This window comes from Vipera berus (genome assembly GCF_964194415.1).
Source record: "Vipera berus genome assembly, chromosome: 3".
NCBI classification, from domain to species: domain Eukaryota; kingdom Metazoa; phylum Chordata; class Lepidosauria; order Squamata; family Viperidae; genus Vipera; species Vipera berus.
The window spans coordinates 122,591,428-122,611,845 of NC_138204.1; the positions used below are offsets into that span (position 1 = coordinate 122,591,428).

At 40.1% G+C, this 20,418-nt stretch overlaps 1 protein-coding gene across 1 annotated transcript in view; it reads left to right on the plus strand.

Annotated features, from left to right (window-relative positions):
- Positions 1 to 20,418, plus strand: part of SEC23B (SEC23 homolog B, COPII coat complex component) — a 37,217-nt gene that overhangs the window by 12,426 nt on the left and 4,373 nt on the right. The window contains exons 4-17 of the mRNA XM_081324007.1: positions 317 to 403; positions 576 to 812; positions 916 to 1,001; positions 2,540 to 2,684; positions 4,678 to 4,836; positions 5,516 to 5,631; positions 8,592 to 8,715; positions 9,492 to 9,572; positions 12,479 to 12,568; positions 13,360 to 13,466; positions 14,246 to 14,399; positions 17,415 to 17,492; positions 17,747 to 17,908; positions 18,944 to 19,030. Of these exons, the coding sequence (XP_081180133.1) occupies positions 317 to 403; positions 576 to 812; positions 916 to 1,001; positions 2,540 to 2,684; positions 4,678 to 4,836; positions 5,516 to 5,631; positions 8,592 to 8,715; positions 9,492 to 9,572; positions 12,479 to 12,568; positions 13,360 to 13,466; positions 14,246 to 14,399; positions 17,415 to 17,492; positions 17,747 to 17,908; positions 18,944 to 19,030 (1,713 nt within the window). The remainder of the gene's footprint in view (positions 1 to 316; positions 404 to 575; positions 813 to 915; positions 1,002 to 2,539; positions 2,685 to 4,677; positions 4,837 to 5,515; positions 5,632 to 8,591; positions 8,716 to 9,491; positions 9,573 to 12,478; positions 12,569 to 13,359; positions 13,467 to 14,245; positions 14,400 to 17,414; positions 17,493 to 17,746; positions 17,909 to 18,943; positions 19,031 to 20,418) is intronic.

A 20,418-nucleotide genomic window follows, 5' to 3' on the forward strand; every position in this document is an offset into this window, starting at 1 on the left:
TTATGCATAATTGACTTGGAAGGCCAGTGCGTTGTTCAATTAGCTCACATGGTGTAATAAGATGGAGGGTTTGTGTCACTGTAAGTTGGGGGTGGGGGCACGAAGGGAGGCTCAGCCAATCTCAATGTATACATGGTTGTACTTTGACAATAAAGGTTCATTCATTCAATTGCAACCAAAAGCCAGAAACCATTATAAAGGGAAAATTAAATTAAGATTCGTATGCTTAACTGAAAGAAAAAAAATGCTGACATTGCATTTTATTAAAAATTGGTATTTTTCAGTACATGCCCTAATTCTTGGTGTATTTTTTCAGTTTCCTCCAGCATATGCAGGCATATCTGAAGTGAATCAGCCAGCAGAGCTAATGCCACAGTTTTCTACAATAGAATATATAGTCCAGGTAGTCCTTTTTGTTACCTCTCAAATTCCATAACTATATTTAACATTTCTACAATTGGGTATAAGAATAAAGTCCTTTTGCCATGGTTTGCTGTAAAGAAAGTTAGAGTCTTTCATGCTATGTACTTTTGTGTGATATATATATATATATATTTCTTTTTTCCCCATTCAAGCGTGGCCCTCAGACACCCCTGGTCTTTCTTTATGTAGTGGACACATGTTTGGAAGAGGAGGACTTACAAGCTTTGAAAGAATCCTTGCAAATGTCTTTAAGTCTGCTCTCTCCTGATGCTCTTGTGGGCTTGATTACCTTCGGTCGAATGGTTCAAGTTCATGAATTGAGCTGTGAAGGGATCTCCAAAAGTTACGTTTTTAGAGGAACTAAAGATCTGTCAGCGAAACAAATACAGGTATATTTTGCATTGTCTTTTGTGAAAAGTTAAACAGGATTTCCTTATTTCACATTTTTTGTAAGTCTTTCTGATTTTATAAATGGATGTTTTTCATTGTCAGGATATGTTGGGTCTTTCAAGGCCTGCCGTAGCTACCCAGCAAGGGAGACCACCTCAGTCCCAAGAATCGCCTCACCTTTCGAGCAGGTGTGTAGTTCTGCAAAACAGATAATATTTCAAATGATGCAAATGCGTTGATCTTTTTCTAAATCCCGAAAGGAACATCTTTTTTAAAAAACAAAAAACAAAAACAGGCCTATTTTTGCTGTTTGAAATAGTTGCCTTTCTTTTTAAATTTAAGATCAAAGACCACGGCATCTGTGTATGAGAAAATATAAAACTGATAATAGGTGAATCAAACTACAGAGATCATTTGGCCTCCAAGGGCAAGTGATGGTTCTAAGAACATTTCCAAATTAATAGTCTTGATTTTTTTCACCTCTACCCAAATATTCAAAGCATCCCTTTAATGTCAGGTGAAGACTATTTTGAAGGTATCCTGTGTTCCATGCGTTGATCCAATAACAGTATTGGTTGATCTCATGTTTGTCCCAAAGACTATGAAATTCTGAGCAGGCCCTACTAAAGTAATCAGCATGAATATTTTGGTTCCATGCATGTGATCTAGCAATTTAACTCTAATTTTACTTTTGATTGCAATTCTATTTTTCTTGTTTTTTTTAGAAACATTTATGTTTTATATGTTACGTTTTATAGCTCTTAATGCTGTAAGCCGCCCAAAGTCACCTTGAGATGAGATGGGCAGCAAATAAATCCAATAAATAAATAAATACATTGATTTAGGTATGAAATTTTACTATGCTCTTACTCAGCCACTGAAATGGCAAAGGCACTGGACAGGATTTCCCTATTTGTAATTTTGAAATTCTTGGCATATTTAGGAATGTAGGGTGATTGAAAAAACAGATACTTAGGATAATAGCTGTAGAAAACAATGAGTTAATAGGCTCAAATATAGGTACCAACCCACATTTGCCCTACATCACAGTGGTAAGGCCAACACAGTATTGCTAATTCTCCATGTTTAGTGCGTCTATGGAGTGCTGCCCAGCATTCAAAGTACGGTAACCTGAATTCATTATGGACTATCTGCAATAGCACCTAGGATTGAAATGGCTAAAGCCAAAGAAAGGAAATGTTTTCGAAGGGCTAAGTCAATGTCCTGACCATATTCCTACATAAATATTGTGAAAGGACTTGAAGTGGGCAAGTCATGCGAAAAAAGCTCACCAGAATCCTAATATCCTGGGGTTCCAGAAAGCTCTCAGAACTTGGCTGTGTTGCCAGATCTGGGGTTATTGTCTTTATGGAAGTATTTGTGGAAAGTCTAATAGAGTGGATGTTTATAACAAATTAAGTTAAATTCCTTCCCTATTAATATTTAGGATGGAGTTAAAATTCAATTCTTCTACCGAAGCTTCAGGAAATGAGTAGCACTGTTGTCTGAGCTCTTGAGTGTATTATCTTCTTTAAATGTTGATTTGATTTACTGGTTTGATAATTATTGGTTGTTATTGTACTATGGCTGTTTTGTTGTAATAGCTGTTTTGAATCTATGATTAAAACATTACACATTTTCCAAATAAATGAGAAAGTACCCAGTGCATAATGCACAATATTATATGTCTTTCTCTCTTTTTTTTTCTCTTGATAAAAAAATGTAGATTTTTGCAGCCTGTTCACAAAATTGACATGAACATGACAGATCTTCTAGGAGAACTACAAAGAGATCCTTGGCCAGTTACTCAGGGAAAGAGACCGTTGCGATCCACTGGAGTAGCTTTGTCAATTGCTGTTGGACTACTAGAGGTATCTTTTTTTTTACAATCTTAAATACTTTTTAGAAGTAATCTAAACTCTACTAGTTTTGTCTGGTTTTTGGAAGCCATGTATTTTCCAATATATATATATATGTTTTTGGATGTGGCACAGCTAAGACTGCAAATTTCCCTTTTCCCTGGAATTCCAACCAGTTAATTCTGAGGATTTGGGGAGTATTTAATTCCACTTATTTCCACCTCAGCCCAGCAGTTTGTTTATTTCCTTCAAGAGTTTTGCTCTAGTTCAGACATGTCAAACACAAGGCCCGGGGGCCGGATCTGGCCCGCAAAGTGGTTTCATGTGGCCCGCGAAGCCATCCTGGAAACAGCGAGGGAACGGCCCCCACTGCCTTGGCCCTGGCCAGGAGACCCTCCTTCTGCCAGAGACCCTCAGATCTGTCCCACTCCTGCCCAGGCCCCCATAGGCACCCTTGATGCGAACGATGTAGAGCTGGCCATGCCCACCCAGTAGGCCATACACACTCTAGCCCCGCCCACCCAGTAGGCCACGCCCACCCTGGCCATACCCACCTGGCCCCCCTGAGGGCAACCGCAATGCTGATGCGGCCCTCAATGAAATTGAGTTTGACACCCCTGCTCTAGTTTTAACAGAACAGTGCCTTTCCCCAGCTACGAAAAGGAGTCGAGATCCTTCTGTGCTGTTTGGGTCCTACCTCTGTGTGAATGGGTATTCAGAATCATACTGACTGGCAATGTAAGCTAACTTGGGTGGTTACCTCATAACAGATATAATTTTTTTATTAAATATCATCCAATGTGTTGTAACTTTTGTTAAAAAATTCAACTCTGCTGAATTGAAAAATATTGACCATAAGCAGTTTTTTTTTCTCGTTTTTAAAGTCATGCTTCTTATATATAGACATAGGTCATGGGATTTATATGTTTATGCCAGCAACATATTTCAAGGAAACTGAAAAATTGTGAAGACTATTTTTATGGGGAGGACAAATCCTTAGGTTTTTTTTAAAAAAATTTCATATATCATATGCTGATTAGAGGGACTAGGCATAAAGTTTGATTTTGTTTCTCTATGGAATCCAAGCAATCAAAAATTATTAAGGACATAATTAGAAAGTTCAGTATCATGATAATGGACTTTTTTCTTTTCCAATTCTAATTTTAAACCATTTGAGATACTGAAAGAAGACTGCTCAAATTTACTGATCTTTTTTTAAAATATATTTTTATATATTTTTCTTTTTTTGCATCATTTCTTCTATCTTTTTGTATAGTATAATAATTATAATAGTTTATTAAATATATATGCCACCTAACTGCGCCAACTCTCAAATGTTTACAAATTGCTCAAAACATTAAAAAAGCCTTGCTTTTACAATCCTTTAATCCCTTAATTAAGAGTAGAGTCAGGGCGACTGGACAGAGCTGGACAGAGCTCTCCGGATGTCGTTCCTGACACCATGTAAAGTTCGCAGCAGGTATTTTTTATTTGCACCCTAAGAGAGAAACATCTGCCACTACCTAGGATTGAACTCTCAACCTTCCGAGTGGGAGGCGAGCATCTTCGTCAGTAGGCCACCATGTTGCTCTCAATTGCTTAAAATATTAAAGACAGGAAAAGCAACAAAAATGAAGAAGTAAAGATGGCAAGAGTGAAGGAATGAGATGGGAACAAAAGAAAACAACCCACATAATCTAATGGAGCCTTCTGTCACCCTTGCCCAAAAGCCTGGATGAAGAGCAAGGTCTTAAGGGTCCTTTAAAACACTAGTAGCGCTATTCGAACATTCCCACCACTGCAACAGAGAGGGTGCACTTTTGGGGTCCTGATAGATGATTGGCCAGGCAGATCTTGTGGGAAATCAGTCTTTAAAAGAATGCAACTTATGATTGTAATTCACAAGTGAGACAGATGTAGTCAACTAAATTCTTGACAACTAATTTAGTAATTTATATAATCTGTTGGTTTTTTTCTTCCGTTTCCTCCCCCTCCCCCTTCCAAGGGATCATTTCCAAATACTGGGGCTAGAATAATGTTGTTTACTGGAGGGCCACCAACTCAAGGGCCAGGCATGGTGGTAGGAGATGAACTGAAAACTCCAATTCGTTCGTGGCATGATATAGAGAAAGACAATGCACGATTCATGAAGAAAGCTATGAAAGTAAGTATTAGTGTCTAGTTTGAATTCCATCAGATATTTTCTGCTAAACATACCTTTAACTGCCAAATAATTTTAGAAACTTTGCTTCCTTGCTTGCCTTTTCACTTTGTCTTCAGCTGCCTGTTTGATATTTCTACAATTACAAGTTTTTACTTTCTGTGTGCTGTTATTTAATCCAGCTTATCTTTCATATTGATTTCTAGTTGACTTTCTTTTGGATCTTTGCCTACATCTGTCCAACTTTGTTTATTGCCTGTTCCTTTATTTCCTTGATCTCTTGAACCCCTTTCATATTAGCATTTCCTGACTTAGGTTTTTTGACATACACTGTTGTCACTTTGAATTTTAACCTAAAACCTTGGTGCAATTCTTGCATTTAAATTGGCCTTTGTGGCTTCTCAGGTGTATCAGCTCTCTTCTTCTAGACATTTTTGTTGTAGGACAAATGGTTTGGAAAGCTCTCAGTAGCCAATTACTATTTCTTAATGTTTATTGAGTAATTGTACCCCCCTTCCACAGAGTGCATCACTTTGTGTATAGAACATGCAAACGCTTACCAGTTTAGATCTAAATTCAGCAACACTATTGTATTATGTGCCTTTACAACATGCTAAACAATTATGAACAATCTTTTCTCATAACTCATTTAACACAACTTAAAGTTATTATATTTCTACAGCATTATGAGGCATTGTCTAATCGTGCTGCTGCTAATGGACACTGCATTGATATTTATGCATGTGCTCTTGATCAGACTGGTCTTCTGGAGATGAAGTGTTGTACAAATATAACCGGGTATGTTCTTAATCCTGACTAAAATGTTGTTTATTATAAAGAAGGGATGCATTTCTTGATTAGCATGCATATTCGAAACTGTTACTATCACCTTGAGGAGAAAATGTTCAGTAGAAGTCGTGTGTGTGTGTGTGTGTGTGTGTGTGTGTTCATGTAGGTGTACATTTAGAAGAAGTGGTATTTGAAATCACTGCATTTATCTTTTCTGTAATTTAGAAGCCATTTCCACATACAGGCAGTCCTCAAGTTCTAATGATAATTGGGCCTTGGATTTCTGTCACTACGCAATGTGATCATAAAGTGCAATGTCCTATGACTACATTGCTTAGCAACAGTAATCCTGGCATTCTCCGTTGCCCTTGTTAACAATTGAATTCCACTGGTTGTTAATCAAGGATCCACCCCAATCAAAGCCATTCTGGGCTTGGTCCCTCCTGGCCCCAAGCCTCAGTTCTTCCACAGTAAGGGACACCTGCCCTTTTGGCCATCTTGCACTCTGCCTTGTAGGGTAGCATGCAGCCTTAGCGGGGCTCTGGGGCTGCTTACCACGCTGTGGATCAGGGCTGCTTGTCACACTGTAGCTCTGGGGCTGCAAAAAGCCCCTGAGGCACGGCACAGCATGAAGCTGCAGCCATTCCTTGAAGCTTCAGCTGGCCCTGCTTGGCCCAGCAGTACAGCGTAGTACTCCAGTTGCCCCAGCCCAGTTCAGCCACCCTATACTCTGAGACCTCTGCAAGCCTCCATTCTGCTACCACAGCTGACCATCATCATCTACTTGCTCCTGCAGCTGACGAGGCATGTCTGCAAGGCAGCTGCTGGTCATGTCAGGCCATCTTCTCCAGGTCTCGTAAGGAAACTGCCATGTGCAACTTTAGGAAGTGTTATACCGTCAGCAGCTGCCTTTATTTATTTATTTATTTATATGATTTATATGGCTGCCCACTCACTCTCAGTGACTCTGCTAAGCATCAGGCCTTGGGTGCTCAGCAGTGGGAGCAAGAAGATGGCTTAGGGCAGGGGTCGGCAACCTTAAACACTCAAAGAGCCACTTGGACCCATTTCCCAGAGGGGGAAAAAACACTGGGAGCCGCAAAACTTGTGTGTGCACACGCACACATGCGAGGGGGGAAGCTTGATTGAAGAGTTTAATTAAAAAGAAATAGAGGCTGCTCTGCATGAGTTCTCTCTCTCTCCCTCTTTCTCTCCCCCCCCCTTCTCTCTCCCTGATCTTCTGCTTACCTGGCAAGCTGGCTTCACGCTGTTCTCGGACAAGCTGACACACATACTTATTGGGCTGGCTCTCCTGCCCTGCTTTCTGCTGCTTCCTGCTTCCTGTGGAGATGCAGCAAAGGCAGAAGCCCCGCCCAATAAGCTTGTCAGCTTCTCAGAGATCGGTGTGAGGTCACTCTCTTTTTTACTTACACACACACACACACAAAGAGAGAGAGAGAGAGAGAGAGAGAGAGAGAGAGAGAGAGAGAGAGAGAGAGAGAAGGGAAGCGCAAATGCCTCTCTCTGTCTCTCTCTGCAAACGGCAGAGGAGGGCTGGGAGCCGCAGGAGAAGGCTGAAAGAGCCGCATGGGGCTCCAGAGCTGTGGGTTGCCGACTCGTGGCTTAGGGCAATGGGCCACAGGGTGCAGGGGGCTAAAGGCCATAGATATAGGCAGGTGGAGAGAGTTGAAGTGCCCCTGTGGTCATAATTGTTAGCTGGCTGCCAAGTGACTGAATTTTGATTACGTGACTGCAGGGGCATTGCAAGAGCCATAAATTCGGGGACCATTCCCAAGTCACTTTGTTCAGTGCCATTGTAACTTTGAATAGTCAAGTACCTGTAATGTAAGTTTCAGTATATCATGCAAGAGCACCATATTGTAAGATAACTGAAGCAATCTCTTAATGCTTACTTGTGAAATAAACCTTATTGGGTTCAGTATGAATTGTTCCAAAGTAAACATGCCTGTTGGAAATGGAATTTTTAAAATGTCTATCTGGACAGACTTGAGTTTCATTGGAAGCAAAAAAAGAAGTAAAACTTAATTTCCTAAGAAACTTTTATACTAGATTTAAGCTCCTATTACAACACATTAGTTCATGGTTTTCTTTTATTTTCTTTAATGTTTCTAGGAAAATGAAGGGGATGGGAGGAATGGTTATAAAAAAGTAAAATTGTTCCTCATTCTTGATGTTGGTTTGTCTATCCTTCATTGGGAGGAGGAGAGAATATGAAGCTATTCTAGAACCATTGCAACATACAGTCTTTCTCTCCTGCTCTACTTTAGTAATCAAGATAGACATATTTCACTTAATAGTGTGGCATTACAGGTCATCTAACACTTTCAGCAGCTGTTCAGACATGTGATGGCACTAAATGAATGGAAGTTACAAACAGTCCTCAAAGTTAGGCTGCTGCAATGTCCCTGCAGTCACCCGATCGTACTCTGAGTCCTCAACCACCAGCCTGAGTTTCCCATTATTGCACTTTGCGACCTTCCTCTCAGCATTATCAAGTAGACCAGACAGGAATCAATGCCAGAGAAGCCAATTCTAATTTATTGTTAAGGTACATTAACAGAATCTTGCAAGTGTGAAACAACAATTTTCCTGCCTTTAGAGCCTTAGGGAGGGTCCCTCCTGAGTCCCCTTCTTCCTTCCACTCACTATGGAGTTGTGGGCTATGCTCCCTCTTATTTGACCATTCTCTAGGGCCTAGGCAGAATTTCTTCACCTGGTCTCCCAACATCGTTTTCATATATCACATTTCCCTGCTGAGTTATTGTTTGTTTAACAAGCTATAAATGGGCTTGGTTCCCACAAAATTCTAGGCATAAAGCCTGCTTTACAAACTCTGATGGCTAGATTCACATAATGCGATAAGAAAAGCCAAGGAAACAACATTATCGTCTGTGTCACTTCATGGACCCAGTTATTCTCAATACTTCGCTGACTTTTTTTCCCGTCAGGGGTTATATGGTGATGGGAGATTCTTTTAATACTTCTCTCTTCAAGCAAACTTTCCAGAGAGTGTTTAGCAAAAATCTCAGTGGAGAATTCCGAATGGCTTTTGGAGCGACTCTAGAAGTGAAAGTAAGTGTGATAGGTACTGCCTGTAGTTGAATGTTTTCCTAACCCAGGGGTAGGCATCCTCGGCTCTTTTATGACTCATGGACTTCAACTCCCAGAATTCCTGAGTCAGCTGACTCAGGAATTCTGGGAGTTGAAGTCCATGAGTCATAAAAGAGCCGAGGTTGCCTACCCCTGTCCTAACCAAAAGAATTGCTAATCTGCATTGCTTACTGTAGCTTTTGATTTCAGAGAGACTTTCCATTCTTTACTTACTCTCTCATGATGGAAAAGGATAGTTGCTGTGCAGCAATAGGGAGCTAACAACATTGTTGAACTATCTCAATATTTTATTTTATTTATTTTATTTTATTTTAATTCCATTTATATCCCGCCCTTCTCCAAAGACTCAGGGCGGCTTACAAGCTTAGCAGTAGCCTTCATTCTATGTATATGCCTGCTTATTAGGGCTTTCACACACACCCCAAGCGGCATTATTACAAAGTCAGCTTAATTGCCCCCAACAATCTGGGTCCTCATTTTACCTACCTCGGAAGGATGGAAGGCTGAGTCAACCTTGAGCCTGGTGGGATGCGAACCTGCACTAATTGCAGGCAGCTGGTGTTACTTAAGGAGGCATTAGCCCACTGCTCCACCATAATCTCTTGTGTTATTTGAAACTCAAGTTCTAAATGAAGGGTCTTGGAAGGAAAGGTTTGTCATGCCAAGGTATCATCAACAGATCAGTTAGGTAGTTATTATTGCTTGGAGTTTAATTTGGAACTTTTTTTTTATTATAGACCTGTAGAGAACTGAAGATAGCTGGAGCTATCGGACCATGTGTATCCTTAAATGCCAAAGGGCCAAGTGTTTCCGAAAATGTAAGTTTTCTTTCACGATGGGTAAATAGCACAGGTAGTTCTCGACTTGTAATTGGTGCTTAATGGCCGTTTGAAATTATGGCGGACACCCCCCCAAAAAAAAATACTTATGACCTGATTGTGAAATTAGGACATTGCCGTGGCCTCACATTCATTCACCCTTATGACCAATCACAGAGATGCTGCAGCTCCTCTGTCCCCCTTTGTGCTTACAAGCATTTCCCTCCACCAGTGGCTCCCTGCTGGCCTGAAGGCTGATTCCCACCCCACCTTATCCTTCACATTTCTCCTTACTTAGAGGTGAGCTCCAAAGCTACATGGGTTGCTCAGCTACATAGTGCAATTCTGGAATCACCCCCACATGGGCAAGGGACAAATCACTCCATTTTGCGGTCTTCACACAGTTTGTGCAGTGCTGCGGAGGTGGCTGCCCTTTTGCCCCCACCTGCTTATGGTTGGGGACAAAATGGTGGCCACAAGCCAAACCACTCCATTTTGCTGTCTTACTGAGGTTGCACAGCACTCCAGAAAGCTTCTGAAAGCTTCTGTAACACTGTGCAAACTGCATTAAGTAAGGTATCTCAAGGACTATCTGTACACATATTTGATATGCATGTATTGGTTACCCAAATCAGAGGAGGATAATTAACAATGGCCAATTAGCAGCAGATGCCTTCAAAAGTATTGAAGTGAAATTTAATGCTTTTTTTAAAAAAAAGAACAAAATAACAAAAATGATAAAAAAATTCACACACATTTCTTAGATGTAAACATTCTTTAAACAACAAATCTGGCAAAAACCGTTTCTTACTCTTGATTTAGAATACATGACAATTTGCTGTGCTGCCGAGAAGGGACTGATTTTTGGAAAAAGACTAAGACGAGTATGCAAAGAGCAAAAGAAATCATGGTTAGAAGGAATAATTTTTTGGTTTTTGTAATGCACTTATGGGGGCTGCAGAAATATGAAAAGCTTTTGTCTGGGTAGGGCTGACAAAAGAGGAGAAGAAAAGATGAAAAATAGCTGTGCAGAAAAAACGTAGTGGAAAAACATTTTCTGGAAAATAGATTGCTTTCCATGATAGTGAGAGAACATGCTAGAAATGCTATTATTTTGTGACAAAGAATGTTACTTAATTGTAGCAAATTCTTTACCTTTGGCAGAAATGTTGTTTAGGTGTAAGCCCTCTTAAGAATAAACATACACATACAAAACAGCCCACTATTTTAGGTTTTTCACATTTACTTATTAGCATAAACAAGGCTTTATCATTTGTAGTTTAATGTACAGATAGTCCTCGACTTATGACCACAATTGAACCCAAAATTTCCATTGGTAAGCAAGACAATTATTAAGTGACTTTTGCTCCACAGTTAAATGAATCACTGCAGTTGTTATGTTAGTAAAGTTGTTCCTATGTTTCCCTGAAAATAAGACCCAGTCTTATTTTTATTTTATTTTTTTGCCTCCAAAAGAGGCACCAGTTCTTATTTTCGAGGGGTGTCTTTTCCACGGTCTCACCTCATGGCGGCGGCGGTGGCGGCATCGACAGCCCCGCCCAGCCAGCCCACTTCTTCTGTGGCTGCTTGCTGCTGCTCATGCACGTCACTCCTGGCCTCCATTTCACCGTCCGAGTCCTTCAGGAAATGCCTCTGCAGCTGAGAACGGAGCTCTGGATTGATGCGTGCGGTGCCCCCCGGCCTGCATTTCACTGTCAGAGACCTTCCGGAAAGCCTTTGCAGCTAAGGACTGAGCTTCCGTAAGGCCTCTGAATATGAAATGCAGGGTGGTTGCAATGCGTGTGGCGACAAGCAGCCGCAGAAGAAATGGGCCAATGAGGTGAGGCAGGTGATTCATGGGAGGCCTGGCTGCAATAGTAGGCAGGTGTGGGGTGTGTGGGCAGCTCCACCCATCCACCCCCACCCTAGCTTGATTTTTAGGTGTTTACCTCGCCCCAAACCTAGGGCTTATTTTGGGGTAGGGCTTTATTAGGCCCGCCCCCAAAAATCAAGTTAGGGCTTATTTTTGAGGTAGAATTTACTTTTGGGGAAACACAATATTAAGTGAATTTGGCTTTCCCATTGACTTTGCTTCTCAGAAGGTCACAAAAGGTGATCACGTGACCACAGGACACTGCAACTGTCATACCTATGAGTCAGTGGTCAAGCATTTGAATTTTCATGTGACCATGGAGATGCTGCTGTGGTTGTAAGTGTGAAAAATGGTCATAAATCACTTTTTTCAGTGCTGTTGTAACTTTGAATGGTCACTAAATGAACTGTTGTAAGTTGAGGGCTACCTGTAAGTTTTCTTTTTATAGGTTTACATTTATTAAACATATCCTGAGGTTTTTTTCTTTTTTATTTCCACTGTCCTTGTCCATTTTAAACATGAATTTTAATGTATTACAAAATAAATAATGTAGTTTTCATCTCCAGATTCTTTCTGTGTGGTTAGCTGATTGACTCACATTACATATTCCTAACTGATACTTTAAGACGTTTAGAGAATTGTACCTCTGAATATGAAGTTTATATGTAGGAACTACGGAGGTTTTTTTGTTGGAACACAAATACATATTAGCATCAATGAACTGGGAGAGGAGTTTAGATTGATTACTATTCCCTCTGTAGCTGTGAGCTAATAATTATATATTTCACTGTGTCTTTAAATGTACACACAAGTTCTTTATCAAGGATATGTCAGTAATCTGTGTTGTAAAGTCTAATATGTAGAAGCTATAGTGTGTATGTATATGTGTATATGTATACGTGTGTATATATCTATATATATTTCTATCTATCTCTACATCTATCCATCCATCCATCCATCAGCATGGCATGGCATGACATCACATATGACTTAAGATTTTAGAATAAAACCTGAATTTTGAATTGTCTTACAGGAGCTTGGGATAGGTGGCACATACCAATGGAAAATTTGTGGTCTGGACCCCACCATGACTCTTGCCATTTATTTTGAAGTAGTAAATCAGGTGAGCCTAGGTTTTTTTTTAAAAAAAATTCTTTGTAATGTATACAGTATAGCGCAGAATCCATTGATGGGGAGACCAAGGAGACAGCATATGCAAAAAAAATGCTGTTATTCCCTCAGCCCTGTTGCTGAAACTTTGAATCCATTAAGATCAGTAAATGTTTAGATAAATTAGAGAAGTCTTTTGTGTGAAATATGTAAAATATTTTTAAAAGAATCTGGGTATACCAAGAAGAGGTATTATTGAGCTATAATGCAAGTAGGAAACATGAGTATTATCTGTTTGAAGATCTAGATCCCAAGTCCTCTACTTGAGATTAATGAAGATTTTATTAAAATTAAGAGCAGTTAATGCTGGGAAGGAAAAGCTGCAGTAAGCTCAATTTGTCATCTTAAGGAAGACTCAAACCTATCTAAAATGGCATGCTCACATTCTTGTTCTCCCCCCCCCCCTTTTAAATAGCAGCGTCATTTAAAATTCCGGGTAGTCTTTTCAGGAACGTCAATGGCAGTTCTAGGCCCATTTACTAAGAGTTAAAAGTAAACTGCTTTAGGTTTAGTAAACCTTACTTGAAGGCAGAAATTGCTTAGTGCACTTGCAGTCTAGTTCTAATTACTTTTGGACCTATATGTTAGTATTTGTATTCTCTGTGCCTCCAAGAAGCCAGTGTGTTAGTTGTAAATGAGTGTATTATACTGCTTGTACTTCATTTTTAATCCTGTATAATGATGTCAGCCTGTCTTTAAAATGTAAGGTGCATCTTAGGCAACTTTTATCTCATTGACTTTCAGCACAGCACTCCAATACCTCAGGGTGGAAGAGGAGCTATCCAGTTCGTTACGCATTATCAGCATTCCAGTACACAGAGGCGCATTCGTGTGACTACTGTTGCTAGAAAGTGAGAATTATTTATGATAATTAGGTTTGGTTCGGTTGGTTGTATTTCTTACAGTTGCACAAATTGTAGTGCTTGAGCCACATTAATAGCATACTCAGCATTGTGACTGGAGGGATGAGCTGCACAGATGATTAGGTCAATCACCCAGTTTCTCTGTTGTCAAGCTGGCCTTTCCAGCCACCTTTGTGGCAGCCTTCTATAGTCTTCCTTCTAAATATTAAAAAATGAAGGAAGAGAAATACAGCAATCCTATTGGGAATTAGAACCCTTACATTTGAGGTGAAAGTCAGCTGTGTTTTCCCCACTCCCTTCATGATCTTGATTAATCTGCCCTTCTTGGGAGATGAAAGAAATATGCCTAACTATCAAGTGATGGTTGCTGATAGTCAGGTAACCAGAAATTTGGATTTGGATGATATGCTCAGCCACGGTTTAAGATTAAACTAATCAAAACCAATTTATGATTAGAAATTGTGATTAAGGGACTCTGCCATGGTATATCGTATAAACCAGAAATAAAGTAGTTTATGAATCTGATGTGGACCATCAGTTCATTTTTGTGGCTGATATAAAAATGATATAGAGCAAGGGGTGTAAAAATTGCTGCCCTGCGGGCCGCATGCATCACCCCAAAACCATGCCCACCCCATTGCCGGCAGTGGGAAAAAAGTCACGATAACGTTTGACACCCGTGATATAGAATGAACATAAGCTTCTGCAAATTATTGGTATTTATGGCATTTAATGACCTAAAGTTTTACTGATTCTTCATAAATTAGTTGGGCAGATGCACAGAGTCAGTTGCAGCACATTGAAGCTGCATTTGACCAAGAAGCAGCTGCTGTCCTGATGGCTCGATTGGGTGTCTACCGAGCTGAATCAGAGGAAGGGCCTGATGTCTTGCGATGGCTGGATAGGCAGCTAATTAGACTCGTGAGTATGATCAGTTGTAAGCTTATGAATTTTAGAATCACACTGATGATTGCTGGATCAGGCATATTCCCCTCGCCCTGCTGCCTTCCAAAAGCTTTGATCCTTGTCTTGAAAATTCCAAATGAAAATGCTGATTAGCGTGTTTTCAATCTGCTTTTCAGAAAATAGTGGGTTCAACAGATATAAATGCGTTTTGTGACATTTAGCTAGTTCAAAAAGAAATGAGCTTGGACGCTGTTCATTTTATGTGGCCACGTTGTACTACTTGAGATGCATTAGACAACCCATGTCCCATTAGGTCATTGTTTCAGAGATGCTTCCTTATCTAAACGGGGAAATAGAATGACCAAGGGCAGGCAAAAAAAAAAAGCAGTAGGAGCAGGAGCAACTTCGTACTTCCTGCTGGCTTCCCCTTTGATTGTTCTTGTGGGAATTTGGGAGAGAGCCTCCTAAACCTTGGCAGGCAGGCAAGTGGCTGCTATTGGATGAGGGAGGGAGAGAAAGATGTAAGACAGGCTGGGAAACTGTCACAACTTACACAGGTTTCATTCCCTTGGGAGTCATGGGTCTCTGATTTTGGACACATTTTGCAAGTTAGCTCAGTTGAGGTACCTTGGTTGAAAATTGTTGCCCTATTACGTATTAAAGGTACGCGGTGGCTCAGTGGGTTAGGACGCTGAGCCGTCGATCAGAAGGTCGGCAGTTTGGCAGGTCGAATCCCAAGTGCCGCGTAGCAGAGTGAGCGCCTGTTACTCGTCCCAGCTTCTGCCAACCTAGCAGTTTGAAAGCACGTAAAAATGCAAGTAGAAAAATAGGGACCACTACGGTGGGAAGGTAACAGCGTTCCGTGCGCCTTTGGCATCTAGTCATGCCGGCCACATGACCACGGAGACGTCCTCGGAGAAGCGCTGGCTCTTCGGCTTTGAAACGGAGATGAGCACCGGCCCCTAGAGTTGGAAACGACTAGCACGCATGTGTGGGGGAACCTTTACCTTTACCTTTTATTACGTATTACGTTTTGCCCAATTAAATGTCACGACAGCGAGAGCTTAACAGTACAAGGATATTCAGCTTAGCGGTTAATGGCTAAAATGCAGAATATTAATTAAAACGACGACTAATAATTAAAAAAACTTGGTGAAAAAGATTTTGGTTGTTCTTCTTAAAGCACAGGGAATGGGAGCCGGATGCTGCTCTTAAGAAAGTATATTGGTTAGACTAGAAATGATCCTGGAGGGGGCCTTCTCCCTTTTGCCTATGAAAAATAACTCTGAAAACAGGGCCATGTTCAGAATGGCCTCTCATTTAAATCTTAGTGTCCAGTTTGGTCTAGTGGTTAGGACACTGGGATAGAAAACAAGTATAGGAGTGGACCAGGCTGAGCCCGAAGGCAGGGTCAAGAACAACATCAAAATCGAATCCCTTGCCTGGCTCCTGCTTTCGTGCTCCTGACTGGGAGATCATGAGTTCAAATCATCCCTTAATCATGGAAAGCAGCTGGGTAACTGTGGGCCAGTCACTGTCTCTCAGGCCAACACTCACAGGATTGTTGTGGGGGAAATAGGAAGAGGAAGGAGTATTTGATATTTTCGCCGGCTTATTTGTAAAAATAGTAAATAAAAGAAAATTTTAAAAAATAGTAAAATAATAAGATCTTCAGATAATTAAACCAATTATAAACATCATGCAATACCAGCAACATATTCTTAAGTAGGAGCCTAGCTGCACCATCTGAAATTTCTGGCTACTTTCACAAAGAGCATGTTGCAGTAGTCAGAGCAAGATGTAATCAAAGCCAGAATTAAATGTTGACTGGCTTAAGAATAGTTACAGCTTGGATGCTAAACGTAATTGCCCAAATACAATATGCCATAGCAGTTAGCTAGGAAGCCAGTGGCATATGAGCATTATGTAATACTACTCTAATTGTGGACCTACTGTTTCAGGAAGAGGTCAGATGTTTCTGGTGGAAGCTAAAATTCAATCCTCAAATTAAGGTTTGGGTTTTTTTTAACCAGCGGCACATCTGTCTTAGTATTCAAAGATACTGATTGCGTCCATGAAATTAGATGGCAAAGAATTATGGAATTAAATCCTAACAGGCTACTAATCACGCCCTCACTCCCAATGGTCCCTCTCAGCAGTTCATGGAATTGTTGACCTACATAGGGGCAAGATGACCCAAAATTATAAGTGTAGTGTTCAATCCTGAGCCTGTTTTAAGCCAAAATATGATTGTTCAAAGCTGGCCACTATATTTAATCCCAATTAATTACATATAAATTTACCAGATACCATCAAATGCTTGACAGAGTCTACATTATTTTATTTATTTATTTATTTATTTGTTTTTATAAACCTCCCTTCTCCCGAGGGACTCGGGGCGGTGTACAGAGTAAGGAAGGTATACAGATTGAACAATAAAAAACAATAGTAAAAACAAACTGGGACCCCAATTAAAGCTATCAGGCCAGGCCGGACTGCTGGAACAGGAAGGTTTTTAAGTCGCGCCGGAAGGTGCGGAGGTCGGGGGCCATCCGGATTTCGGTTGGTAAGCTGTTCCAGAGGGCTGGCGCACCCACTGAGAATGCCCTCCCCCTGGGGGCCACCAGCCGACATTCCTTGAGCGGTGGCACCCTGAGGAGGCCCTCTCTGTGGGAGCGCACAGGACGGTGGGGTGCTGACATTGGCAGAAGGTGCTCCCGTAGGTAGTCCGGACCCATGCCATGTAGGGCTTTGTATGCTTTTACAGTATCATGTTGTTTATGATATATGCATCTGATGTCCTTAGAGGCAATTTTCTCCTAATAATTTTGAGACAACAGCCTTTTATAAAATATAATTTTGGTTATTAGGCATATTAGAAACACAGGAAATGAAGTGACAAATTTTATTTTCTTCTGTATTATAAAAAATATTTTTGGAAAAAAATAAATTTACTGCAGGTGATGTGTTCCTTTGTAAGATTTGTATTGTCTCCAAGGGATTATTGAAATGTGCCTATTTCTCCAACAGTGTCAGAAGTTTGGACAATACAGCAAAGATGATCCAAATTCTTTTAGGCTGTCTGATTCATTCTCCTTGTATCCCCAGGTAAGATGATCTATCTCAAAAAATGTTAAAGAAATAAAACAATTCATAAGAAGTTGCAGTTAGCCTCCAAGATATTTCTGTGGTTATGAGAAGACTGTATTGAATAGTAAAATGTTTTATGTTTAATACATGCCTTTTCTTTTTTGTATTTGTATCTCAAAATAATTCAGACAAGCAAAGAGACAGGAAATGAAGATTAAACCATATATTTTAATTATACTCACTATGACTTCTGTTTTTTCTGTTTCATTTAGTTCATGTTCCATTTGCGACGATCTCCATTCCTTCAAGTATTCAATAACAGTCCAGATGAATCTTCCTATTACCGCCATCACTTTGCCAGGCAGGATTTGACCCAATCTCTTATCATGATTCAGCCAATACTTTATTCTTACTCATTTTATGGACCACCTGAGGTGATTCTCCTTCTATGTTTGCTTAATTGAAAATAGTGATTTAAAAAAGTTTAATAAAATTGATATATGATATATATTGATATATGTTCAAAATAGGATGCAGCATTTTTAAGATTAGCAGATAAATAAATCAGTCTTCAGAGAAGAAAAGAATAGAATTTTTTTAAAAAATATATATTTTATTGATTTTTAACATAATCACCTTAATATTTGGTAAACAGCGTGTTTTCTGGGTTAATATTTAAAAAACAATAACAATTAATTTCTATAATTCTATAGTCCATATAATGGCAATTGCTATTTATTTTCATCCACCACTAGATGTCAGCATCAGTCAGTAATAGACAATTGTTTACTTCTATTTTCATGATTTAAAAGGAAAATCTTAACAGATTCCACCAATTTCAAACTTATCCAAATTCAGTCTTATATTCATTTCATTTTAGTATATTTCTGTTCCCCCTGAAAAGTTTAGTTCACCGCTTCCATCTGCAGGAAGGTGGGGCAAAGATTCCCTCCCTTCTCACTTTTGGAGGCTTTTTGCTTCTTGGGGTTCCCCCCCCCCCCAGGAAATCAATTTTCAAGTAGAAGAGAAAAAAATCACTGTTCTTACCCAGTTCCAAACACGTTGTTTACAGTCACCTTAAAGTAGTGCTTTTGGGCTTTGGCTGCTTGTAGTTTGGGCTAGACTCTGAAGTTAAGCTAGCCTTCCTCCTGTTGGTTTCTGTATGGCTTTTCCCAAACCGATTGGATTGACCGCTGTCTCTCTGCAATCGGTGGGACTTCCTTCTTTGTTGCCTCTACGGGGAACTTCAGGCCCATTTAGGGCCCCCTAGCAGGCAGAAAGTGGTCGAAGGGTGCTAAGCCCTGCGATCTCTTGGCTGCTGCGCTACTATGCAAAACCGGAAGCCAAGAGTAGACATTTTAGGGTTGCATCTTTTCAAATTCTGCAATCAAAAATGAAGTTTGGTTAAAATTGTGTTATATTTACCTTTTTATTTGTAAGAGTATGCTTTCCCTTTTTGTGTCTTGCAGCCTGTGCTATTGGATAGCAGCAGCATTCTTGCTGATAGGATTCTGCTGATGGATACTTTTTTCCAGATTGTTATCTATCTTGGTGAGGTAAGTAACAAATTAATTATCAATTTGAATGAATGACAAGGAAATTATTTGTTTGGTTTTTAGACCAGCCATTGCTGAAGTTCCTAGGGCCATGGTGGCGAACCTATGGCACTCGTGCCACAAGTGACACGCAGAGCCCTCTCTGTAGGCATGCGCGCTGTTGCCCCAGTCCTAGGCCTTCAGCTTTATAAAACCTTTTCGCTTTAGGCCTCCACCGCCATGTGCAAAAAAAAAGGTTCAATCAATTTCAACTTCTCGCAGGGAAAAAAAACCTTGCAAAATTGGAATTGATTGATTGAACTTTTTAGTCCCACCCAGTCTGCCGTTACCACTGCAGCCACGCCCACCCAATGGGCCACACCCACCCAATGGGCCACACCCACCCAATGGGCCACACTCACCCAACACCCGACGATACATAAGTGGGTTTTGGGTTGCAGTTTGGGCACTCGGTCTCTAAAAGGTTTGCCATCACTGCCCTAGGGTGATGCATAAAACAGAAAATATATCAGAAACTAAACTATATAATATTATAAAATCTTGTGTTAGAATAGAATTAAATAATTTCGTTTGCAAAAATTAAATTGTAAAATACGCAATTAAGTATTGTAGGTTAATTGTTAGAGTTTCTAAAGCCTCTTTAAAAATCAGTGTACTAGTGAGTTTCTTCCATCGAAACTTTGCAATTATAGCAAATGACAGCCAGCCTCTGACTACCATTAGAAATGAGCCTTTCCAGGTGACCAAAATCAGGGAGAGGAATCTTGTAGAGCAAGGCAATCTCTCAGATACCTCAGGTACACTGCTTTTTTTTAAACCCTTATCTGAACAGAGAGTATACAAGCCATGTACTTAATTAAAAAAACAACAGAGACTATGATCTTAAGAAGAATCTGCTGTTAAGCCACTGACAAAGCCTTGTGGCTTTTTATATACGTGTAGATTACTAATCAGCAATTTATCCCCTGATCTAAATTAATGTTTCCATTTACATTGTCCTTACGGCACCAGAAGAAGAAACCGATGCAGTAAATATGCATTCTAGAAAGAGAAGGATACCCGGCCTGGGCTGCAAAAATCTGGAAGCCACCAGAGAGCAGAAATGTGTTGTACCCTGTTGCCTCTTGTACTCAAACAAATATTAATCTAATATTTGTAGCTCTTTAATGGATATTCATTTACTATCCATTACAGAGTTCCGGTAAAATACATTATGGGTGCCCACATAGATCTGAAGCACCAAGATTCTTAAATGGAATGATTTGCATATCCCTATCTAATAACTTTTTGTTTTTACTGTGGCTGAATTCACATTGTATAAACCATTATTTTTACCATGATTTGGCAAAAAATATGTCATAGTGAAACGGTTCATAATGACACTTAAG